At 40.7% G+C, this 27594-nt stretch overlaps 1 protein-coding gene across 1 annotated transcript in view; it reads left to right on the top strand.

Annotated features, from left to right (window-relative positions):
- LOC135497720 (ETS translocation variant 1-like) overlaps nt 1-27594 on the top strand; it is a 72519-nt gene that overhangs the window by 31361 nt on the left and 13564 nt on the right. The window contains exons 4-5 of the mRNA XM_064787553.1: nt 10282-10344; nt 11062-11163. Of these exons, the coding sequence (XP_064643623.1) occupies nt 10282-10344; nt 11062-11163 (165 nt within the window). The remainder of the gene's footprint in view (nt 1-10281; nt 10345-11061; nt 11164-27594) is intronic.

Genomic DNA, 27594 nt, shown 5'->3' with positions numbered 1-27594 from the left:
AATGGCGTTCGTTAAAAAAATTGAATTTGTAATTGAATTTGAAAAGTTTCAATTGCGTAAATACGTCATGAATATACATTTCAATACTGCCGTTGTGTAGACAGACAAACAATTACTATGTATACCAAGTTTTAGCAAATTAGCATGCATAATAACTGCACTACGGCATTGTGTATAACTGCATTTCTATTTTTTGACCCACTATTAAATACGAATGGAAAACCTCTTTAAGGGTCGACCATAACCCGCACCGGTAGCACTTGAAATACTAAAGTAATAAAAACTTCTTCAAAATGAAGTGAATGCCAGATTTGAGAGCGGGAGTCTCTTCTCTGGAAAACAAATAGCAGACTCCCTCCCTTGAAATTGGCATAAACTCTGTTTTGAAAGAGTTCTATTGGCTTTAGGATTTCAAGTTCTATGGTCAATCAAATATGCCATAATGCTGTCAAAATATCATTCTATCAGAATATGGTCTGCCCTTTGGAAAACAGACAACTTTTTGGTTCTCAAGTCTCAGATTCTTACCTTAGTCATTATTATCAATTCTTGATTATTGTAATCAATCTTAGCGTATCAGATTCGCCAAGCTTTACAAGCTCCGAACCGGCTGATGGCAGCAAGACAGAGCTAATCTACTCACTACCGAGGGTAATACAAATCACGATGTGCTATCATCAAAATTGTATGTTTCCAAGGCAACGCAAGTGGATTAAACTAGGATTTGAAGAGTATCATTATCTATTTATTAGGTGAGTCTATTTGCATTGTCCTTGGTGAAAGCAGCTTAATGATCAGACACAACAAACTCACTTGACTTAATGCCTTTCAGTGAATCATTCCTGAAAATTATTTGATACTGTAAAAAGTGTCTTGTTTTCTGTTCTCACTGAAGTTGATTTGAAACCATTTTTCGTAGAGGGCTCTCCGATAAATGATTTGGTTACACCAGTTTCATAACAGCTGTGACATGCTTGGCTAAATTGGTAGTCGCTTCTCGGAAAATTGCCCACCGACAATCCCCACCAAAAAATCCCCCCCCCCCCCCCAGTAACCCCCCGCAAATTCCCCCCCCCCCATGAAATGCCCCCTTTGGAGCTGAATTGGTTCATGGCTTTCATCCAGTCTGAAATAGAGCTTTTAGATGTTCCTAAAATACAGTTAAAATATACATGTACAGCAAACTACATTGTTATGACAGCTGAAAAAATCACGAACTCATCAATTTGTCAAAACAATGTGCGTTTACTATTGCGATTACTTCTGTAGGGGTGAGTTCAGGGCGGAAAAAATGTAAACACATTCTATGCATTGTGAAGGCTAAACAATCTTGTTCCTCATAAAAACACTGTTTTTCAAAGTTTTGAAGTTCAGAATGCCAAGAGCGCCGTAGAAAAAAAACCTTGTTAATTTGGGAGAAGGTTTCTACTAAATCTATTTTAAAAATACTTCGGAGAAAAAGTATGTAAATTTTGAAGAAACATTATTCGGTTATCCACTGTAAGTGTACTGCCTTGAGATATAAAACACTTATCAACAAAGAGAGGGATCATTGTTTTTTATGGATTTTTCACGAGGCGAGAAAAAACGGTATAGGCCTTTATAGATTTTTGAAGAGCAAGGGGGAACTGTGTAGGCCTTTGTACGAGGCAAAGTCCTCTGTTCACAACTTACATTACAACCACAATGTACATGCCATGTATGTGAGAGAGGGAGTTTGAATAAATAAAAGGAAGTGATATCTTGGCAAGCCCGGCTTACCAAACAGCGACTTTTTCTTGTCCTGAATGGAGAGCCGAACTCATTAATATTAAAGTAAAGTCTGCAGCTCGCCAAACAGGGTAGATTTTTTACCTGTTTGGCAAGCCCGGCTGGCCGAACAGGGTGGCTTTTAGTGCTGTTTGGCAAGCGGCTCTCCAAACAGGACAAGAAAAGGTGCCTGTTCGGCGAGCGGCTTGCCAAATAGACCCGGTGTAATGTTTTTGAGTGTTTCTGTTTTTGAGTGTTTCCCCTCATTGTTTGGGAACGCTCAAAAATAGATTGACAAGTTTTTCTGTGTATCCCCCTATTGAAAAGTCGTGGTCTCTCTAGCTGCCTATTGTTTGGAAACACTGACACATGGGAAACAACCACAGATGTTACACCGGCCTAAATAAAATAGCCGATTTTTTTCGTTGAGGCTTGGGCGATAGCCCCCCCCCCCCGCATCGTGACTGATTATGTTTGGAAAACATAAGGTACCTCAGCCTTAACCACCATGCTGTGTGAATACGCAGCTCCAATATAGATCCTAAAATCTTGCTCGAAGGCTAAGCATTACATCGGTCTGGTACAAAGTAGGAAGAGCATCTGTATATACTCAGTGCAAAAAGTGCATCACATGGCGACCATTTTTTAAACCTTGTCCTAAGTGGAGCTTAGTACAAGGTTAAAATAACCTTATCTTGTTCGGAGCTTATGTACTCGTCAAAACACATGTACGAGGTGCTTGTCCACTAGCTGCTTCCAACATGTGTATATAGTTCTTGTTCAGTAGTTTAAAAAAAAAGTCCAATAGTTCCAATTTAGGTATTCTGCTGTAGCGAACTTATTCCTGCTACAGTATTGATAAACTTACTTTATCCTATATTGCAGACAGCTTAAAGCAGTATGGGCCTTTTTAACCTTCTGCTACCAAGCCGTATTCAACAGTCTCTGCCCCAGGGCCAGAACTTTTCGCTCCCGTTCTTCAACAAAAATCAAACTTCAAAGCACATGCAAAATTGTGACCCACCATGCATTTAATGCGGTAATGCATTTTATCGAGGAATAAGCACTTCAAACTTAGGCCAAAAGGGTTATTGTCGTCCTGGGTGATGCAATATCACCCAGCCTCTATCTGGGTGATGCATAACATCACCCAGGGTGATGTTATGCATTCGTTTCGCTATTGGTGACGGATTTGTCGAATCGGCGGACGTGGAAATGTTCACGGCCAAAAAAAAAATGGCGGCCGTTCATCTGGTTCACCAGCGCGACTTGAAACATCATTTGGCAGCTATTCCCGAAGTCGAAAGGGCATCTTTAGTTGCCAAAGGACGGGAAATCAAACAAAAATATGTGCGTTTAACAAATAAACATGAGAAAGGTGCCGAGGATTTATTCGCCGTGCGCGGTCGTCTACGGTATATAGCAGAAGTACCATGCTACGATTTGACAACCTCGTCACCAATCGCGAAACGAATGCACAAGATCACCCAGGGTGATGTTATGCATCGCCAGATAGAGCCTGGGTGATATTGTGCATCACCCAGGACGACAATAACCCCTTCAGCCAAACTTAGCACCCGAAACGAACGCCTCTGCAATAGTTTGTGCCACATGCGGTGCTACTTTTAGCACTGTATACAAAACGGGTAAGCCCAAATACCGTGTTTTGGCGTACATCATCTTGATTTTTTTCGGATATAACTCATGAAAACTGCATCAAATTCCACTGGGTTTTGTTTGAGTAATGAAGTGATACATTTTGGGACATTCGTTCTCAAACTTGATGAATATTTTGGAAAGATTTATGGAGGATTCTGCCCGATAAGTGATGGAAATGGGGCTGATAATCATCGCACTGAATTAAAACCTACCTGTGTGTCTAAAAACTATAGATTTACACCTTAACAATGATACCAGCCAACTCAAAACTGAAAATTTGCTCTCTACCGGCCTTTTTGCATGGCGGGCCACAAATAAGAAGGAACATAGTACATAAGACACATCAATATAAAGCATGGGACCATCAGGCACCAAGTTCCACCCAAAATGAACTTTTTGAATGTCATTCAACGATCTTGTGTAAAATACCCCCTGTTAATTTACACAGATTTCTATAAATAAAACTGTTTTTTTAAATGATGCAACAGTCATTCTAAGAGACAAGGCAAATGTCATCAGAGATATGATAAGTTCGAGAGACAATAGAGACCGCAATTTCTTTAATCTTGATGAGATTAATACTATATTAAATGATTTATTTGTAAACTAAATTCTACAGACACCTGAGACTGAATAATTTGTTGATGGCCAATATAATATATGTATAAACAAGTTCAATTGAGTATCACTGGTAATTAGTTGTGGCATTTGCTGCCTGTTTCTAACTTGTTTTAAAATGTTCTTCCATCTATTTATTTTTCTCACTGCACAATACAGCACTGCACTCTGTTGAATGTACTATTATGTACGATTAAATAAATAAATAAATAATGAATATTCTGAATTAGTCTTTGTCCAATTCAGTGTTTGGGATGTACTCAGGTTTTTTATGGCTTCTTAAAAAATATCTCTCTACAAGTTGCAATATAGAGTAGAACCTCCGTTAGCTGACACCTCTCTATTAAGGACACTAGCTTTGGTCCCAAATTGGGTGTTTTCATTCAATTTGACCTCTTTAATCAGGACATCTCTCTTTTAAGGAGATTACTTGTCAGTCCCGAGGGTTTCCTTAATAGAGAGGTTCCACTGTATTGCACTGGTAAATGTCAAAATATTAGCCGATGCTGCAGTAGATAATACTGGCACACAATTAAACCATAATTTATGTTCTTCTTCTGATGGTTACCTATACAAGGGTGAGGGGATGGCAAAGCTGAGTCAGTCACCATGGTAACGATGGCCAGCTGCCCATCACTTCGATAGAAATACCCACGAGGAGAATATGCATTCGGCAGATTTGAAAAATAATTTGCGTATTAGCGTCGAATTAGCGCAAATATGAAGCTTGTTGTTGTAAATCAGAGAATGGACGTTGGGATTTAGAGTTTTTATACAATACGGACGGTACGGCATTTTTCCCATAAAGAAGCGTGCTTATATCACGCTACAAGACAAGCAAGTGTCATCGTTACTATCGCTAATTAGTGCTAATTGACAAGTTATCTGTCTAATTTGTTGTCCCTGACAATAGATAGATTAATTCAAGCAATTAATCATCGATTGTTGGCCTCGAAGGCCGTTCGTGTTTTACGTTTGGTGTAAGTCAGAAATGAAACTATCATTCTGATTGCTTCTATTTCAATCTATTATACATTTACTGGATCCACTCGCCGATAAGATCTCAAGCCCGACAATACCCGATTTGTACCACCACCTCGATGGGTAGAGTAAACAGCCGAACACAATAGTAGGCCTTTCGCAGCCATAGAAGGGTTGGGATATCTATTCAAGAGTTAACAACGTTATCGTCACAATTCTACAGCGTAACTTGTCATCTTACAAATTAACACCAATCTGATTAAACAAAAACAAGATATTCCACACCTTTTATGGCTGCGAAGGGCCTACTATTATGCCCGGTTGTTTAGGCTCTACCCATCGAGGCGGGGTAGACATTTGGTATTGTCGGACTTGGGATCTTATTGGCGAGTATATCCAGTAGTTCTACAGATTTGTACAGCCCAAATCACATTTGTCATCTCTAAATTTGCGTCATCGATGCGCTACCCAGATCGTAGGTCGTCAGTAAGTCGAGCACAGGTCGCGTAATATACGTGAAACATAGAGAGGTATTAAGCGTGTCACTGGTGCGTCATTTGTGTGCAACTAGCGCTTACGTGGCGCATCAATGATGCAAGCAGGATGGATGTCATTTGTGATCTGGACTGTACCCCACATTTGAATGATCTGTGCTTCCCCTGATAGGAGATAACCCCAATAAACCCATTTCAGGGATTCTTTGCTCTCCAAGGTTAATGGCCCATTAAACTGACAAAAGATTCTTCAAAAACAAACAATCCAAGTTGCAATTACAGGATAAGGCTGGAAAATAATATCTTTTGACCTTATCCTGTCAAGCAGGGCTCGGATTATGTTCAAATAAAACCATAAAATATTTCAGCTTAAAACCTGTCCCAGGATGAGAGTTGATTCAACCGCTGTTTGTCTGAAACGATTGCTTCCCCTCGGTTGAGATACTAAAACTTTGTTTGCAAATCCTTCATAGCGTCTTATCCTTTCTTGATTCCAAAACTTATTTAAAGATAACCTCCTGTGAATTACAACCCTTTTCGTTCGATAAACTTTCTCTAAAAAATCATTCTCGACTTAGAGAGGGATTTTTCATGCGCTGTCCCCATCTTTAAAGTTTATGAGAGTGGATTGTGCTACTCTCCACCCCCTCCCTAGAACAAAACTCCAGCAAGATCCAGCCATCACGTTATTGGGGCAGCCACTTCAGAAGATGGAAAGCATTATTCATAAAATGGCATCACTCAAAAATTATTTGCCACCAGCATCCGGGCCAGAGAAATCAATGTCGTAACTGGTGGAAGGGTCATGATTGGGATCCAACGTTCTTTCACCAATCTGCTGTAATTTCTTAGACGCAGCGAGTTTTGAATTTGTGGTGACGAACAGGCTGAGTCGTTAGGAATAGCATTGCGCGAAGTTACTATTTATAGCTCACAAGGTCATTTGCATAAGATATTGATGACGTTTTAGTCACGTGACAGTCGGACATCGACACTTATTTCTACGCATTTGAGCTTATTTCAAAGTCAATTATCTTTGACCCTGCATTGTTTTTAGCATGAATGATACCATAGAGTCAGAGAGAGAAATATTCAGAACAATTATGTAGTATTTCCAACACTCGGACATGTGCCAGATTGAATCTAACTGCCCTAGTTAGAAAGCCTGAATCCATTACGAAACCGCATGTTTGTCCGACATTGCCTGTAATTCAGCGATGGGGAAATAGAGGGCGGCAGCTGCAGTGACGCCATCTTCGCGGAATGCTGTTAGTCTACATTGTCACGATTGTCGTACGGTCCGTTTTTCAATTAGACCAGAACTGGACGCAAGCATCTTCTCATACACACATGTTACACCAGATACAACTGACTGCAAAATGGAATGCGGGTTCCTTTATAATATAAGTTCATAATTCGTAATTCACAAACGAGAGATTTGCGGAAACTTAGTTTTATGTGTCCTGAAATGAGATGTTATGGATATCTTGAGAAAGCCTTGGTTGATATCATGGTAAAGAACTTGATTAACCTATGACTGTGAGGCAAACTACTTCATTGAAACGCCAACTCAGCATATGATCATGTTGAGCAATCAGCTTGATGCATGTCTTAAAGTTCAAGATGTTACAATGGATGATAATGCCAGCTACATGATAATGCCACCTTATCCAGCATGCGTGCACTAACCATAATTATTCCGACCATTTACGCAAATGACTGCCGTATTGTTTTTCATCCAAAGTGAAAATCGCTGATTAATTAGTGTAATATTTGCTGGAGGCTACGCTGCCTCGAAACCGCCACCAAAAATGTCATCAAATTTGAAATGTGCTGTCAGATGTTTTCATCACTGTCAACGAGTCAAAGTGAGTTCTTTCTTGGAAGGGATGATTTCATTATATCAGGATTTGCGATTGTTCAGTTCTGCTTTCAAAGGATTTACGCCTAATTATATAGTTTTGACGTTTCCATGATTCCAAGGTTGGTTGGCCTGTATTTATCAGTGCATAGTAACATACCACATCCGCTGTAGATGTGTGCGTACGACGGGCAACTGGGGTGAGGTTGATCTGATGAATTGGCTCCCTGGCTGTCAGTCAATGAGACGCACTGAAATGTTCATCAAAATATTCACGAGATAATCCGCAAAACTTCGACTGGAACTTGGCTCATTAGGACTTGAGTAAAAGAAGATTTGAATATAAATATTTGTGCAAACCATTTTGGAAAGAACATTTTAGCATCATGGGTAAAACGCCTTGGTTGGTTACGAGCTATTTCCTGTGATATAGCCAAGCCAACCACTGATATAATTTTTTTGGAGATTGTTGCTAATTGCAGAAATATAAGGTGCATTTATTTTGGTGTTTGCAGTACATGTACATGTAAATGGTATAGACACTGATCTTAAAATATAAAAATGGTAGAAGTGCAATTAATGTCAGAAACAGTGCAATTTTGCAACAGATGAATCAAGTCAATTATTATAAGATTTTCCGCATCACCAACTACAATGATGGAGTGAAATCACAGACATGGTATTATTACTAACCAAGTGCCTCGTGAGGGTTGGTTTGCTTAGCACAGAAGAGTCACACGCCGCAATCAGCTCATCTCAATAGCGTCTTAGTAGTTCACGGTTGGCTGAACACGATGAAGACATCGAGCTCGTGCATGGGGAGATATTATATTATCTAGTGTCAGATAACAAATTTTATGACAATATGGCTTTTATTTTCACTTTGCGGGCGATGTTTATCCCAATCAGTTAGTCTGTTTCAAGGGAGCTCCATTGGCACCAAATTTAGAATTCTGCTCCTCGTGTTCAAAGCTCTCCATGGCCCGGTGTGCAAGGGATAGTAGTCCTAGGGCTGATAGTCCGTGTAACAATAGCCCGCATTGCTAAATGTTTTGGTTAGGGTTAGCGGTACAATAGATCATGCTGCTTAATTGGTCAAATACAATGCTACCGGACTATGACTCCAGGGGGACTATATCCGCTGTCACACCGGTGCCCAGTCACCTAAAGCGCAAACAGGTAATTTTTGGGTGCGACATGCAACTATGATCGCATGCAACGAAAATCTCTTGTTTGCACTGGTCATCGCAGATGCTTGCGACAAGAATAAATTATCAAAGTAACATCAACCTACGGGTTACTGGTTTTACCTGCAGATGAGAGATTTTTTGCGATTATAACCACTGGCTGCAGTGACATAATCACGTGTTTGCGCTGCTCTCTCGTGATATGGTCAGCTGCTGCAGCAGATAACACATCATGGGTTAAAAGGGGATGATATTTTAAAGGGCACCTAGCAAAAGCTATGTTCAGCCCTGGCTGTTGTCTAGATTTTACTATGGAGGATTTGAAGTGATACCGTATGGACGATGGTAAGAGAGGAGAGAATATCCGAGAGTTTGTGTGATTAAAGTCAATGTGATGTTTCTATTTAAGTATTGACAGTGTTGTACCTATTGTTTTAACAATGTTATTTTTTAGTGAGTTATTGGTATGGTGAGTGGATGAATGTATCAAGGGTGACCGACAAACAATCCGGCCAACCCATCGGTTAAAAAAATGACTTGTTGCCGGTGTGCAAGAGATAGTAGTCCTAAGGCTGATAGTCCGTGTAACAATAACCCGCATTGCTAAATGTTTTGGTTAGGGTTAGCGGTACAATAGATCATGCTACTTAATTGGTCAAATACAATGCTACCGGACTATGACTCCAGGGGGACTATATCCACTGTCACACCGGTGCCCAGTCACCTAAAGCGCAAACAGGTAATTTTTGGGTGCGACATGCAACTATGATCGCATGCAACGAAAATCTCTTGTTTGCACTGGTCATCGCAGATGCATGCGACAAGAATAAATTATCACAGTAACATCAACTTAGGGGTTACTGGTTTTACCTGCAGATGAGAGATTTTTTGCGATTATAACCACTGGCTGCAGTGACATAATCACGTGTTTGCGCTGCTCTCTTGTGATATGGTCAGCTGCTGCAGCAGATAACACATCATGGGTTAAAAGGGGATGATATTTTAAAAGGGCAGCTGGCATAAGCTTTGTTCAGCCCTGGCTGTTGTCTAGATTTTACTATGGAGGATTTGAAGTGATACCGTATGGACGATGGTAAAAGAGGAGAGAATATCCGAGAAGCTGTGTGATTTGTCCATGTGATGTTTCTATTTAAGTGTTGACAGTTTTGTACCTATTGTTTCAACAATGTTAATCTTTTAGGAGTTATTGGTATGGTGAGTGGATGAATGTATCAAGGGTGACCGACAAACAATCCGACCAACCCATCGGTTAAAAGAAATGACTTGTTGCCGGTTCTTAAGATACCACGGACTCATTACATTACACTTTTGGTGATAAGGCTTTTGCCGCTGCTGGTCCTGTCAGTGGAATAATCCGCCCCCTGTTATCAGGGATGTCAAATTTCCGAATTTTGGCGGATTTCTGACTTTTCCCTCTTACTTAATGCTAAATTTGTTAGCTGGTATGGAGCGATCTATTTCTCGGTTTTCTGTGGATCTTTGAATTTACAAAATCGGACCAAAAGTAAGCATTTTGGAGGCACTTTTGTGCAAGCGGGTGTTGATCTTACGGGAAAATGTTCACCAAAAAAATAAATTTCAGACTTTTGCTTTTGTTCGTTGGCATCCCTGTGTTATCCGGCCAGTCATTAATATTCCTCATTTTAAAAAGGGACTATAGGCAGTAACTAGGAGGTCAACTTTAAACTTTTTATCGCCATTATCATTGTAGGTACCTCATCGTGTGCAAGCTGTCCAAGAAATACTTACAATATCCATGGGAGTCCGGCCGAAGGTATGTACACTCACTACTGCAAGGAATCAACCGCAACCACTCCGAGGGTTGTCCAACTCTCCGAGTCAAGGCTAACAACCGCTCTGAGTGAATCCAGCCTCAGTTTGTGCAGGTTACAGTGTAGAGTGGAACCTCCCTCTATGAAGGTCAACCTCTCTATTAAAGACACTAGTTTTGGTCCCAGATTAGTCATTTCCATTTAATTTGACCTCTCTAATCAGTACACCTCTCTATCAAGGACAGCATTTGTCAGACTCGTGAGTGTCCTTAATAGATTCTACTGTACCTCTAACTATACCCTTTTATATTGTCTGCAGTTTCTTCACAGTAATTAGGAAATGCCAGGAAATTCAGCGAACATTTTTCAGATGTCGTAGTTATGTTGCATGCATGGCTTTAGTTAACTTATATTTCAATACCTGTGTGTTTCTTCTCTCTAAAGGCCTATATCTTCTTTATATAGCTCAGTACGTTGATGAAGAATTTTTGCAGCTGGTTTTGACAATTTTCATAGCTTTTTTGAAAAAGTTTTCGATCATATTTTTTTGGAGCCAATACATGTCATCCATCAATGGCAGATTTAGTCTATGGAATTTGTGTATGAGGTTTTATATCAGTTTTCCCTCTCCATGACTGGTTTCTACCGGGACTAAGGAGAACGCTCCTCCAAAAGTACAATATTTTAAAAGCGTGAGTTTTTCTTTTTGTCGCTTGCAGGCATTGCGTATCCGTACGACACCAGCCGGCTCTTCAGTCGAGATGTGGCAATGTCAGACAAATGCTGTGAAAAACAAGACAAATATAGTAGCAAATATGATGGTGAGTTCATATTTTGATCAACATTTTTGGTTTCTGCATTTTCAAAGTATTTTCCAATTTATTTTCGCAGGTTTTGTATTTCAGGCAATACCTTACATGCGGCCGGAAAAATATTGCAATTTTTATCACGGCCACTGAGATAATTATTGCAGTGAAATTGCTCATCTGCGGGTATCATCGCTGATGCCTGCAACAAAATCAGTCACCAGCATGATATGCAATAAATATTAAACCAAACAATGATTGATTTTACTTGCAGACAAGCAATCTTTATTGTCATAAATGGCAAAATGTTTCTTACACATTTACTAAATGGGAGTTGCAGCGATCGCAGATCTGATGGCGAACTAAACACGATGGCTTCATACTAACAACTGAATCATATCTTTATTCTCCCACAAATGTGGCATAAGCAAGGTATATGTTGCAGACAACAAAGTCAACTCCGGTCGTGGGAAAGTGCTGGTCTCGCGCTACCCATGTTAGCTCCATGATTGGCAACAGATGTAATGTAATGTAATGTAATGTAATGTAAATACCATATTTCTATAGCGCCCGTTTCAAGCAAAATGCTCGTTCACGGGCGCTTTACAGATAAAAAGATCACACCTGACTAAACAGCTCTGTCTTCAACAATCCGCGAAATTCCTTAAGGGTCGCGGCTGCCCGGATGTTGGTCGGCAGCCGGTTCCAGAGCGTGGGGGCCGAGTGGCCAAATGCCCGCTCGCCGTATGTTCTTTTTGCACGCGGAACTACAAGTGATAGGTCGTGTGCTGACCGCAGGTGCCTTTCTGGCTCATAGACATTGATCATCTCAGCGAGGTACTGATCATCTCAGCGAGGTACAGATGCAGCTTCTGGGAAGGAAGCCCTAGGTTATGCAACGATATGTAATATCTGACATTTATTGCTGACTGCAGCAATAACTATTGCAGGTTGTTGATCATTTGCAGGTGCCAAGAAAAAATTCTGCTTTGTGATTTCACGAATCTAAGTTTTTCGTATTTGGTGGTTGACAGTGTATTGTACAATGCAGACCAGTCGAACAAAGTACTGTATTGACAGACTTAAGGGGTCAGTATCTCATTCATATATTACGATCTTTTTCTACCATGTGGGACGTCAAAATATAAATCAAGAGTACAGTGAAACTTCCCTTAGCGGACACCTCTATTAGGGACACCTCTCTATTAAGGACATTAGTTTTGGTCCCAAATTTGTGACCCGCTCTACCAAAACTAGGCGCTTGTCGCATCTGAACTCGACAGGTTGATACGGACTTGTTGTTCATTTCCCTATTGTAGACCTTTTATGAAATCTGAGTTTTGGTAGAGCGAGTCACATTTGTCATTTCCATTCAATTTGACCTCTCTAATCAGGCCACCTCTCTATTAAAGATAGCATTTGTCAGTACCAAAGGGTGTCCTTAATAAAGATGTTCTACTGTATTAAGAACTTTACATACTCGTCACGAGATTGTAGAAAACGGTCAGACTTTACTTATGGGAAACTGATCTCTTAAATCTTGCGGATAGAGAATTATCTCCGAGAATCAATCTGCCAAAATATGAAATGAAAACAAAGGTGTTTTGTTCGTTCCAACTTTAAATCTCTTGGGGCAGAGTCGAGGGGAGATGGAGAAAGTCGTATCGGAGTCTGAGAGATCGGGAACGACCAAGCAGCTACACAGTAGCCACGGGCATTGTTCCTGTCTTAACCTGGTTCCATCTTCCCGTGACCGCCTCAGCGTTGAACAAGACGCCCATTCTGTTCGACATCCTGCAAGGAGAAACCTCGCAAATGTCACCGTATGGGCGCAGTGATTCCTGGCGCTGGAATCGCGCCCTCTGACACTGTAATGGGATTACGGTGATAATATAAGACTTTGATGGTCATGTGCGCCTTCTCATTGGTGACAAATTAAAAATCTTGCCACTGTCATCTTTTATCTTCTAATCTGATGATGTATTAGAATCTTTTGTCAATTAATTCTCGTGATTCGCATTGTGTGTGCTCATAATGGGCTTATGGCGACAATGGTGGTGAGCAGCAGCCCAATCATTCTAAAGGCTCCATCGCGCTCACTGTATTAACACTTTCACTGTCGGTGGTCTAGATAAGGGCCCTGGCCCCTCCTCAAATTTGGAATGTCGCAGATTAAGACTAGTAAAATAGCACATTGTATATGCAAACAGCCAAATCTTTGTGTCTACTAAAAGAATTACTGTAGGGTAGTTTGTTGATATAGATGTTAAGGAAATGTTCATATCCTCTTGTTGTGTGATCTTCATATTCATAGATCAATTTGATTCTGGCACCATTTCACCTTACATGTATTTTCACCTGTACTTAGTGGCTCTAGTGAAAGTGTGAGAAGCAGAGTTTTTAGGCCTATTAACTGTACAATGAAAACACCATAAGCCGCATCACCTGCATAGCTTAGATGTCGATTTGCATTATTAGTATAGTTCGCGCAGAATATGATGATTGGTATGAAGTAACAAGTAAAAATAAACAATTTCGCTGTCAAATATTAGGCACAGAAGCCTTGCCATACAAAAATTTTGTTTTGAAGACCACCTCTTGTCGAAAACGTTATTCAGACGTTCAAAAATGTAGTTTCAGCGGCGTAGAGATATGATTTCAAGTATGGTGGACCCTCCAAACAGGAGAGGTTACAACTGTAAACATTGAACCTGAATAAAAACCTGCTACGGAGACTTCTTGTAGCACTCATCTCTCAAATGCATCAGCCGTTTGAGCAGACCAATAGCAATATTCTACATTGGTTCGGGCAATTAGAGTTGAATGGCGAAAACCCACAGGGATCGATGCCATATTGTCACTGCCACAGTTTACCCCTACCCCTTCTGTTGTGCGTCGTGTTAGCAAATAATAGGGCACTCTGGGATGGATGCTAATTAGCTGAGGTCGAAGGTTATAACAGCAATTGCGATTGTCGAAATGTTTCTTAACTTTTACTTCCAGTCATTCGATCTGGATTTTTAGTATCACCGTTCCTCTGTTCATTTCATAACCTTATGCTATAGTCAATATTAAAGCGTATTTCTTACGACAAATACAATGCCCTTACCGTGCCTCAGTAGGTATCTAAGCATTATCAAGTCATACGCAAGTTACTGAATGGAACCCTATTGCGGACCCTATTGTCCACATGTTTAACAGGCCTAATTTAGCTAACTGATCTGCGCCAGACTTATAAATAGGAAATGAGACGGTTCTTTTTCACCGCCCGAGAAGATGTAAAAAGTAGGCTGAAATGTTGGTGTGCGCAGTCCCCTTTAAGAAAAACAAAATTGAAAAAATTAAAAAATTAAAAAAAACGCTTTCAGAAGAATTGTTTACTAATGAAACCGTGGCAGAAGAAGCACTTTGATGGGATAATACACCTTCATAACCTTGTTCTTTAAAGGCATTCGCTGTCGTTTGTGATTTCAAAATTTGTTGAAAATTGCGTAAATATGTACTGAAGTGTCGTTGTGTAGACAGTCAATACTATAAGTACTAAGTTTCTGAAAATTCGTTGCATAATGACTACACTGCGGCAATGTGTGTAACTGGATATATATTTTCCTCCACCAGTAATTACCTTTAAAGGGACAAATGGGGCATGATGAGATATGTTGGTTTGTCATACAAAAACGGCTTCGAGCAGGACCGCAACATCACCAAACAGGATCATTGAAAAGTCGTTGAACTGCAATAAACAATGGACTAGAACGAGGTGTAATCTTAGGCCTGCCTGAAATAGCATTCCGCGACGTTACTATTTATAGCTCACAAGGTCATTTGAATAAGATATTGATGACGTTTTAGTCACGTGACAGTCGGACATCGACACTTATTTCTACGCATTTGAGCTTATTTCAACGTAAATTATCTTTGACCCTGCATTGTTTTTAGCATGAATGATACCATAGAGTCAGAGAGAGAAATATTCAGAACAATTATGTAGTATTTCCAACACTTGGACATGTGCCAGATTGAATCTAACTGCCCTAGTTAGAAAGCCTGAATCCATTACGAAACCGCATGTTTGTCCGACATTGCCTGTAATTCAGCGATGGGGAAATAGAGGGCAGCAGCTGCAGTGACGTCATCTTCGCGGAATGCTATTTACAAGCCATGCCCAAAACTGCCTCGTACCACTGGCGAAAATCACTGTTAGAAATCAGCATTAGTTTGATATTACCAATGGCGGTGCATTGTGTCAAGCAGGGGTATCATCCTCTGGGGCAGGTGAATCCCACGCCCAAGTTGCACCTTTAAGTGGAACCATGCAAGGACCCAAACCAAGTGGGACAATGGTTCATTAGCTTCACCTGTTTGCGGTGAGAGTCCTGGTGTGCTACAAGTCATGAGCCCATGTTAACAACCCATATCGCTCACCAACCAGCGGGTCCCCCTCCGCTAAACACTCCTAGCATCATTAGCGCCTGCTTTTGTTAGCATTGTTCCTCCACGCTATCAATGGCAGAGAGATGATGGCGGACAAAACTTTGCTAGCCAAGCATATCGGCGCGCCTCAATGCGTGTAATAAGTGATTCCCGTTGGGTAAGTTTTAATTAATTCACCTGCTGGCCCATTAATTTCACGGCAGACTTCTGTAGGCTGTGTTAGTGACATCGTTTCAATTGCACGGTAACAAGTCTCTGAGAGGGCTTTTGATACACACCAGAATGACGAAATATCAGAACACCAGAACATGTTTTTGCATTTTCATTTCCAGATGATTGCGTGTACGAACCTTTTTGTTCAGACCGGCTTGTGTACTGAAACATCAAAGTTCCTCAATTTTCAATAGTGATCTTTTCCAAAGTGATTGTGGGGTCGCTGTTCAACTTAAAACGGGATCAAAGTTGTATGTCATTTTCTTTATCGGGATGGTTAGTTGTCTGCCAGATACCTCTTTCATACAAGTTATGTTCTTGCGTTGTAGTATTTCGCTGTTCTGCTACATATCATAAGCCCTTGGGCATTCTTGTTCCAGACATGACAAATCACGCTGATCTCGGCTACACCTGGTTTACCCTGATGCCCCACTTGTCTCCCGTCGCTGCGATAGAAACCACCATAGACTAAACTTGACGTGAGGATGCCTTGCCGTGCCGAGGCTGCTGCTCCGTGCATGATGAATATGGCCTGAGAGACCTGACCATTGTACCGTGCATGTGGTGTAGTAGATGACAGGTTCTTTCGTTTGGGGGCAAAAATTTGGGGCCGGTGAAATACTGTATTTAAAAATAATAATGCAATGTGACTCTGCTTTATACATGTACTTGAGGGGGCTCTCTATTGCCTGATGATTATAACTCCATCTTTAAGAAAATATTGAATTGAAAATTGTTGAAAAGGCGCTCGCTCGTTCATTAAGTTTAGTTTTTCACAAATCTCTCAAAATTGTCTTTCATCTAGTCAAATTTTACCGCAATCATTGTTATCTCATATTCTAAAACACCTGGATTTAGAGCGAACCACACTTTACAGTGTGAATGCACTATGCGCAAATGAAGCCTCGTTTTGAATTCAGCGGTCATGGTTAGGCTTCCATAACCGCGTTTGGGTTGGTGCAAAATGTGGAAGCTGTCAAAAAGCATTTTTAAACCAAATTTTTCGAAACTTTTGAATAGAAATTTTTGTCTCACAGAAACCACACGGGCAGACCTGCAAATTGGCCAAAACCTCAGCTACACCTCGGTTTTGGTCGACATTTGAGCTCCAACCTCGCGGTTTTGGTGAGACAACCAATACCTCCAGTTCGATATCAATTCCTTAAACTCAAGTCCCACGATTTACTGGATGCCATTTGCGATTTGGACTGTATCAAAAACAATTGAGATGACTTTGCGTCGTTTAAGTTTTTAATTTAGAGAAAGTTCCTCACTACCACTGCGCTGCAAGCCCTGCTTCTCAGTCAATGGTGACAATAGCCCCCAGCGGACAACTTCTGACGTTAATTTGATAAATCTGCTCGTTGTCAGTCCATCATCCTTCGCTAAATAAACCACACAAAGCTAATTGAATAAGGCGAGAATTCATGGTCATTGTTATCGGGGAAGTATCGCTGATCGCATCTCTTGGGTCACACTGTCACTGTTACATCATACAACTAATAAATCATCCCGTAACAATGTAACAAAATTAATCTCCATTGATGGCGGAGGGTGATCAATGTTCCATCTATTGCCATCACTCCCTTGGTCAAAACACATTCAGACTGTTCAATGGTTCAATGTTTGCAAATGTCGGAGAGACTTAATTCGGGACCATATTTGTGTCAAACAAAGAAAGTATTGCAAGCTAACATATTCTGCGACATGCTTTTAATAGAGAGGTGTCCTGATTAGAGAGGTTAAACAGAAATGAAACACCCGATTTTGGACCAAAACTATTGTCCTTAATATAGAGTGTGTCCATAATAGAGAGGTGTCCACTAGGCGAGGTTCCATTTTACTTTATTGCTTCTTTCCGCTCCTCGAAATTTGTCTCTCGCAAGAAAGGAAAAGCACAGAGGTGAGATAGATTTAGCCGACAATAAGTCGTGATTATGTTCAACTGGGTTCTTCTGGGAGTGATGAATATCAAGATATTACATATCCTGACAATATCAGGCCAATTCACTTGCTACATACTTACTCCATCAACATGCGCGAGGAGAAGTCATGTTTGCAAGTGGATAGATTTTGCTTTGCGATTAAGCCGAGGGATGCCACTTCCCTGGTCTTCAGTGTGTGAACATAATTTTTTGATGTGTGCCCTTTTGCCAGTTGTCACATTCATAATTGATAAACCGCCGACAAAAAGATGTTGTTAGGTAACCTCGTGGTCTAAATGGAAAAAGACGTCCGCAGCAACGAGCTTGTCGTAGACATGTTGTATGTGTCACTCACTTAGCATGCTATAATGAAGTCCAAGTGATTTAAGGATTTTATCTATTAACCAGTAATTCAATTATTTGTGTTGGCGTGGTGTCCGCGCAAACCTCGCTATCTATCATTGGGTATTAGCGCGAGCATTTCTATTCTGGCGGTCTTAGCCTAATGCTAGTCAATTACTCCTTGGAGACACCATTAGCAAACCTCGGGATTGAGAGATCTCGAAAATGATCAGTGCAGCCGGATTACGCCCCAATCCCTCCAAGTCTCGACTTTACCAAGCTTAGCAAAGATTGCCAATACAATGCGAGCGTAGCTGTTTGGTATTAGATCATTAGACCTGTTCTTCTTATGTAATTTGGAAGGGGTCGTCCCCTAGAGCGCTGCCCAGCAGTGGGCGCCAGTGATTGAGTACGGGCAGATCAAAACTGCCGAAGAAAATTACACAAGTTTGTCGAGGGCTTTAAAAGTCGTTTGGGTAAATCTTCTCTCTGGGCTTGGATAGGTTCATCGATTGGTTCTTATGGATCTCCGCACGATGTCAGATCAAGGTGGATTCGCGTGAGAAAAGAACCACTTCTGGCCATTTTAGCCACCTAACAATAATTATCTCTATTGGGAGGTGTGTTCAGGGTATTTGATTGATTTGGTTTCTGAAGTCAGAAAAGGTTGAATTTAGGAGTGATCAACTTATTGCATGGTATGTTTGCACGTGTACAAAATTCATGGTTGGCCCGGTGTGCAAGGGATAGTAGTCCTAGGGCTGATAGTCCGTGTGACAATAGCCCGCATTGCTAAATGTTTTGGTTAGGGTTAGCGGTACAATAGATCATGCTGCTTAATTGGTCAAATACAATGCTAACGGACTATGACTCCAGGGGGACTATATCCGCTGTCACACCGGAAAAGTTTTGAATCGGTTTGACAATCCCTCCCTTCCAGACAGGGTTTCCTGTCCTATTTGACGAATAGTGACTGCTGGGTAGAGACAGATTCTTGCCTGTGATCTGGCATAATAAATTGATAATCGTTTGATAGCCGGATGCATGTAGCATTGCCATCAGACCACCTAGTTCTTATGTCGACGAATGTTCTCTTTGATAAAATGAAATTGATAAATAAAATGTAACATGCCAATTTCACAACTACGACATAACCACACCAGTAATCATGGGTGTTGTTACGTAACTACACCAGGAATCCCTGGTGTAGTTATGTAACCTTATTGAGTCACGTGAAACAAACGGGCACCCAATTCCTGGCCTTTGTAAGAGCCATCACCATTCATCAATGGCGGGAAACGTGCTACAGTCTCAATCACAATTGACATCCCTAAATTTGCAGACACCAATCACAATCTACGAACACAATGTTCCGCATTATGCAGAAATTTCACAAAGTTATGCACGCAACTACTGTAAGCTGCACCAAGCTTACGTGGCACCAGATTGTAGGTTTAGCGTGGTTGACGCGAAGCCGATGGTAGGTCAGTTGTGACTGGGACTGTACCTCCCTGCTGTCACGACTAGGAAGATTCATTCGCCACTACACCTGCCCAGTCATCAGTCTCCCATTGGCGACAATGCGGCTTTCTCACAATGAGAAAAACCCAAGAAGACATCACTGTATGATGAATCCCTACCTAAGCTGCTATTATGTTGACATATCCCACATCGCACAAAATTAATATTCACCATCTTATAATCTTAAAGTCATTACGCGGTGAGCGCCAAGCCAGCATTAAGTGCGACGAAAAGGCTTTGTACGCCTGAATACCTACTTATGTCAAATCACTGATATTTTATGGAGTAATTTTGGTGAAATTCCACATAAATATCTCTGACTTGTTCCAGCGAATGTGATTAATTCTGAAATGACTTTTCTCCTATGTAACTAATGTAGTGTATTATTTGTCATATTTGTTGGTGAGGACCTCGTAAAGAATTATTCGCCTTGTGATTAAACCTCAACTACGTCATGTAACTTGGTCGGCATTGTGCCCGCAGCGCTGCACGCTGTTATTAAAATCGAATTGAGATGGTTAATTGACGGAATCGATGAGCATAGAATGGAATAGAATGAGTTGTTGAAGTCTCTGGTCGAACAATGATCACCATTGAGCAACAGTGTTCCTCATTGATTATACAGCTGTGGTGGTTGTGAGTTTACAGAAATCGTTCGTGTATAGCCAGATGATCGAGATGTTTGACAACATTTTATTGAGTCCTCGTGATTAAAAACAAATAACGGGAATATGCTACCGTCATATCATGCATCTTTCTTCTTTCTTTGTGTTCATATATTCGTGACCATCATAATCACAGATTGGAACTAACTGCATAGAAATTGGGCTTAAATTCAAACCCGAAATTATCAAATTGAGGCAAATTGCCATTTTCTGAAATTTTGCGTAATTATAGCGTTTATTGTGTCACTTAGCGAAAATGATGACAGTTTTACATCATTTTCAAAATGGTTTGATAGAAGTTTTCAACTTTTAACTGATCTGAGATCTTTCGGTTGATCAAGAAGTCTCAAGAAATCCAATCAAAACACTTATAAAAATCCTATAAGTTTAGGATAACCATTCATTGATTAATCTTCTGCTACATGTACTAGTAAATTGATTGAAACCTACAGGTAGTTTAAGATTTGCATAACATATAGTTAAGCAGTCCCTGTCACAATTGACATACCCTATGCGTTGCGTAAGCAGCACACAGTCTATGCTCTGGTGGTGTGTAAGCTGCGTTTGAGATTTGCACAACACCATTCACTGCATCAGAGAGTTCTAAACAGTCCCTCTCACAATTGACATACCCTATGTGTTGCGTAAGCAGCACGCAGTCTATGCTCTGGTGGTGCGTGATCCTACTGAGCGAACTTTGCACAGTAGGTGCCCACAGTTCACGCTATTGTGCAACATTATTTTGCCTGTATCTTACGCGGAGCAGAAGGGATGTCAATTGTGACTTGGACTATACAAAACACTGAAAATGAAAGGTGTTCAAGGAGGGTCTTCGAATATTTCAGGCATGAGACAGGTGAAGCTGATGCCTCAATGGAATATTTCTAAACAGAAGCTCTCATGAATGATAAATAGTTTATTATGGTACGTGTCAGCGAAATCATGTGAATTTCAAAACCTTTTATTTTCTCAAACTACAAATAGATTGAGATAAAGCTAAAGGGATTAGCCAGGCATTTTAGGATTTAGGAGTACCAAGGGGACAGTTAGGATGACATAGACACAACGAAATAAGAGATGATGATAATGACAAATTGTGTGGTATTTCTGAAATCCTCCTCCTCATCAAGTTACAAACTGGAATTCAAGTTTTGATGTCTGGTCTCACGGTCCATGGGGATCTGGGATTTCAAGTCATGATCATATTGATCTGGCCGATTTTTTGTTCAATATGGCCTAAAGTGCCTCACAAACGAGTGATATATGTTGCTGCGACCTGCAATTATAGTCGCTACTACATGTATTTGCAACAAAAAGTGTAGGACCTCTATATTAAGGACACCTTCGAGACTGACAGGTACTGTCTTGAATAAAGAGGGGACCTGATTGGAGAAAGTCAAATTGAATGGAAACAGCAATATTATCAACATGTTGATTGGCGGACAGTTGGGAGCACAACTACTGTCCTTAATGGAGAGGTGTCCGCTAAAGAGAGGTAGCAATGTATTGTTAAATTATCACAATGGCTACTATTGAGCAACTATTCAGGGTATTTTCAGTTTTACCGCATCATCACCTGAAGAATCAAGAAATGTTTGCTAAAATACCCAAACAGTATATAAACTTTATGCAAATAAGCAACTTTTCATTGTAATGTCTGTATCTCGGGTTGCCTTGGCAACAGCCAAGGTCACTAAATGAAACAATTGCGTCAATTTTCAACGTGAAAGTCACAAGACTTGAATACAAGCTGGAAAACTCGGCTGACATTCACGAAGAATCACACTAGAAAATTGTCGTGCGCGTGATTTTCTCGACAGGATAATTACGCGAAATATTCTGTTTTAATCCCAGGTGCCAGTGAGGAGTTGACGCCGCAGCAGTTAATGAAGGCAGGCGGCCATTAGCCCGCTGGGATAAACACAGTGCACTGCCCCCTGGTGGGAGGTTAGTGCTCGAGTTATCGCAGTCATCTTATATGAAGGTTTGAGAGATATCGCTATAACTTTCCATGCTAATCTCAGTCTATGATGACTAACTATGGTCCTGATCACCATCAACCCCCTTTCTGAAAGTTTGCAGTGAGCTACCCGATGAATCTACCCTATAAAGAACCAACCAAATTTGAAGCTCACTGCGTAAAACATGTTGATTGGCGGACAGTCATCAAAGTATTTCTAATGTACTTCCAAATGAACTCAAATTTTCAAATCAAAATTTTCTCAAAGGAAGTGACTACTTGGCAAGCCCGGCTTACCAAACAGCGACTTTTTCTTGTCCTGAATGGAGAGCCGAACTCATTAATATTAAAGTAAAGTCTCCAGCTCGCCAAACAGGGTCGATTTTTTACCTGTTTGGCAAGCCTGGCTGGCCGAACAGAGTGGCTTTTCAGTGCTGTTTGGCAAGCGGCTCTCCAAACAGGACAAAAAAGATGCCTGTTCGGCGAGCGGCTTTCCAAATAGACCCGGCCTTTCTTAAAATGGAAAAGATAGATTTATCACATTCTGAAACAAACTCTGACCCTGCCTTTTTCTCCTCGTCTTTGTCCATTCTTCATTGTTGTGTTCATTCCCAGTGGATTCAAATCTTGATGGACGATCTTTAACCACATGATCCTTAGTCTTCCAGACGTTTCTTTGAAGGTAATAATTTAGCTAACTTACGGCTCCTTTCGTCAGGGTATCTTCTAGTCTTGGGTAAATGATGGAAAGAGCTCCGGCCTTCAATATGCGTCAACTCAGACTGTTCTTTTGAAGACTTGTGGCTTTGTGTCCACGGGTCTTTTGCTGGTACAACCAAAGGAAACCACACTTCATATTCAACGTCTTGTAATCAACCCAGTCTCATGTACGGAATTACTTGTAACCATTCGAATATGGGGTTATGAATGACAATTGAGGTGATTCTTTTCTTGTTATATCATCAGATACTTTTCTTGTTTGGACACTTTTTCCTCTAACCTGAATCACAAAAACCATTTTGTGGTAAACCCAACTTCCCAAAGAGACCATTCCCCTCATAAAATATAAGGACCCATCATTGAATGAGGACTAACTAGGGGGAATTAACTGATTGGATGTCCCAGCATGTGGGCCTCTTTTAAGCGGGAGGTAGCTCATTCAAGGAAACAGCGTTGCATGCAAATCTGATTACCATTCAATCTGCTTCAAAATTCTATTTTTCTTTTCTTATTTCTTGGAAGATATTAAAAAGGGATCAGGGGTTTTTCTACGACGCTTGCACGTAAAATTTATTTTATCTTTCTACTATTTCACACACTGAATACGCACAGTGTTGACACATGCACCATCTAGCCTCTCGAATCGTAATGCGTAAGTTTTTGAGAGATGTTAAATTTCTGACAAATTCGTGTGACTTTTTGATGCGATTTCACACTCATGACCATTCACTGTCGAGTTATTCATAAAATGTAGGGGGAGTGTCGTCAAACTTAGAATGAAATAACCGAAGTGAGAAATGAGGAGTTAATTCGTTCATTGACTTTGATGCAGTTACTGTGAATCCAAGGTGATGAAGCTTATAAGTCAAAGATGACTTTCTTTTAATGAATTTACAAATTAATCACTAACAAAGATGACAGAATTGGGGATTAATTTATTTTAATCTGACTGGTATCTGACCTTCTACTCCTTAACTTATGACCTCAAACTCCTGAAGGGCAGTGATCTACGTTAATTTAGAGATAACCCTGGCTGCATTAACCATTAAATGTGGAACAAATTCTTTAACCATTGAATACAGAGTGGGTTTCATTAACCACTAAATACAGAGTGGGTTTCATTAACCACTAAATTCAGAGTGGGTTTCATTAACCACGGAGTGCAGAGCTGGTTTCATTAACCATTGAATGCAGAGGGGGTTTCATAAACCATTGCATGCAGAGGCGGTGTCATAAACCATTGAATATAGAATTGGTTTCATTAACCATTGAATGCAGAGGGTGTTTAATCAACAATTGAATACAGAGGGGGTTACATTAACAATTGAGTGCAGAGGGAGTTTCATTAATCATTAAATGCAGAGCTGGTTTCATTAACAGTTGAATGAAGAGCTGGTTTAATTAACCGTTGAATGCAGAGGGGGTTTCATTAACCATTGAATTCAGAGGGGGTTTCATTAACCATTGAATGCAGAGGGGGTTTCATTAACCATTGAATGCAGAGGGGGTTTCATTAACCATTAAATGCATAGGGGGTTTCATTAACCATTGAATGTAGAGGGGGTTTCATTTTCTATCAGATGCAGATCAGGTTTTATCATTGAATGCAGAGTGTGCTGATACAATGAACACCATCATACGTTACTTTCAGTTACGAATTTAATAGTTTGTTTTCGTCTCAAGACCTCTCGATTCAATCCAATCCTTTATGCTGCGGTCAAACCCGCCCAGTTTTAATGGAGCGAAAATCATCTAATGCTCCTAAATGGCTTAATACGGCTAAATAGAGATTGTGCCCTCGAGCAAGGATCCTAACCGACCATGAGCTGCTGTCTCTACGGTATCTATTACATGTAAGATGAGACTGAGCGTTGTGCAAGCTGCGTTTGCGGCAAACATTCTCCCCTGGCTGGCACCGCTGTGTCATGGCCCTGCTTTGTGTCCTCAGGCCATGCCACGAAGCACATTCGTTGCACGTACCCGCCAAGTTATTTAGACGTAAGGCCGAGGCATCTCTATTTCAAAATTTTCGTTTTATCAAATAAGTTCGTTTAAACGTGCTGCAGAATTCTATGTGAAGAATTTAAATTTAACTATAAAAATTCAGTCAAACTTTGACCCCATTTTAGCTCCACCGCCACGGGTTTGGTTCCTCAATATAGAGACTCTACCTCGGGTTCAATAGCATTCCGCGAAGTTACTATTTATAGCTCACAAGGTCATTTGCATAAGATATTGATGACGTTTTAGTCACGTGACAGTCGGACATCGACACTTATTTCTAAGCATTTGAGCTTATTTCAAAGTCAATTATCTTTGACCCTGCATTGTTTTTAGCATGAATGATACCATAGAGTCAGAGAGAGAAATATTCAGAACAATTATGTTGTATTTCCAACACTCGGACATGTGCCAGATTGAATCTAACTGCCCTAGTTAGAAAGCCTGAATCCATTACGAAACCGCATGTTTGTCCGACATTGCCTGTAATTCAGCGATGGGGAAATAGAGGACAGCAGCTGCAGTGACGTCATCTTCGCGGAATGCTATTCCTTAAATCAAATAGTCCATACTAGTACAACTTTACTATATGCATCTTTGCAAACATTCTGGCAAATAAACCTCGGACATGGACACCGCCATGATCTTGCCCTGCTGCAGACCGACCTGGCCCGTCCCGGTGCAAGAGGGACAGGAATTGACCTCGAATGGTGGCGTTTCATCCACCAGGTGATTGGCCAATTGAAAATATCATAGGGCATGCTGAAAGTAGCACTGGGATAGTCTGCCCATCCTCCAAACAGCGCCAGTAAAAAACAGCTCCACGCACGGGCGTTACATAGTAAAATACATTACAGAGGGTCTTCATCAGTGCAGTAGGCTGAATTGCGTAAGGCTGGAATTCCTGGCCTTTTTCGAGGGAGCACATAGCTCGATCAACAGCCTATTTCATTGGGCTAGCCCTGATGCTGCTGAACATTGGGACGATACTCGTGTAAAATGATATCGTTACTGCTGTTTGCTTGCTTGTGATCCATTGTTAATTAGGCGACATGGGGATTGATAGACAGCAGGCACGAGAGAGAAATAAAGTGAGCTTTGCTCGATGATATGGGGGGGGGGGATGTGCTCGAGCTTTGGCAATAAATTGTGCCTTTGAAGCGATGATGGTAGAAGTCTGTCTGTGATGTTTTGAAAGAGGACACTTCAAAGGACGGACCATAATCATTATGCTCATATAATACAGCATTTTACAATCACCAGCAATGTAGATTAAAATCAGGTGCCATAAAGTTCTGATGACAAATATTTGAGTCTTAATCGGTGTCTGACTAATTCAATGTAGTATTTGAGTTATAAAGGCTGAAAGACGTCAAAGAGATTTGTTGACGTCATATATGACATCTTCTGTGACGCAACGCATAAAAGTACAACTGACGTCACCATTTGTCTGTTTCGTCTGACTTGGATATTCAAATTTGGTCTTAGATTGGTGAAATTGGAGTATTTCTAAATACAACACGCAAAAAATGCTGTCAAAAAGTCGCGGACGTTGTAACAATGTTTGATCCACTGTCGCCCGCGGCCAATGCACTACACGATAATTGACTAATTCACGGCCAAACTCACCATTATCTGGTTAGCTGGGCATTCATTATTTTTCCATCTTGGCCAATCAGATTTTGCTTCATTCACTTTAGTAAATGACTTATTAAATCCCTCTTACAGAGCCTGGGGCGTCGACACATTACTTAGGGGAGTATTTAAAGGGGTACGCCATTCGTAATTACTGGTGGTCCAAGAAAATAGAAATGCAATCATACACAATACTGTAGTGGAAAATTATGCATGCAACTTTGCTGAAATATGTATGTAAAGTAGTTCCTGTTTCCTCCACACAAAGGCAATGCTGAAAGCTATATTCAGTATGTTCTTACGCAATAGGTAATTTTCAAATTCTATTAAAAAAATCAAATTTTCAACGAATGGTGTACCCCTTTAAAGTTAACTCATTTGTCACCGATGATGAGAGTGTCAAAGGAAATGGGGCACCTGCCTTGATGGCCGGTAATAAAAGCCCCCCTTTTGTTTCCTGATATCAATTTTGGCCTTCTTCCACATTTCTTTTATTGTTCTGAATCTGCTATACAAATATTTTTGCTTATCCTAGTGTCCTGGAAAGGGCCACCCCCATCACAATATGCGGTCTGCCCTCCCCATACTTTGGTGTTCGACGCTGAATCAACACTTTGCCTTGCCCCTAAAGAGTTAAAGCCAATCTGTAGTACTGTAACTATTCTGTGAGAGACAAAAGCTGACAATGAAAGCGTTAAACTGTAAATTGTAATTTGACTTACTAATAGACTTGAAGTTCTTGGCGCACGCTTGCATGAACTTATTGTGGATGCGCCTTGTGCCATTGTTGTTGCGAACGTCCTTGCCATGCCTCAAGCAAGATTTGCCTTGGCGCTGACGGCCATTTAATTATATCGAACCAAGATCATCATGCCTAGTTTACTGAGGCTATTATGGTTCGGTAATTATCTTAATCAGAAGATTTGCTCAAGCGCAAGGATGAGCCGCCCAACTCAACAACTCACAGAATAGACGTTGGTCTTGCGAGTTGAGAAGAAACTTGATACTTCGAAGATTTCAACTGAATACA

Source organism: Lineus longissimus, chromosome 13, assembly GCF_910592395.1.
Source record: "Lineus longissimus chromosome 13, tnLinLong1.2, whole genome shotgun sequence".
NCBI lineage: Eukaryota > Metazoa > Nemertea > Pilidiophora > Heteronemertea > Lineidae > Lineus > Lineus longissimus.
This window is presented reverse-complemented; position numbering and strand designations above follow the sequence as displayed.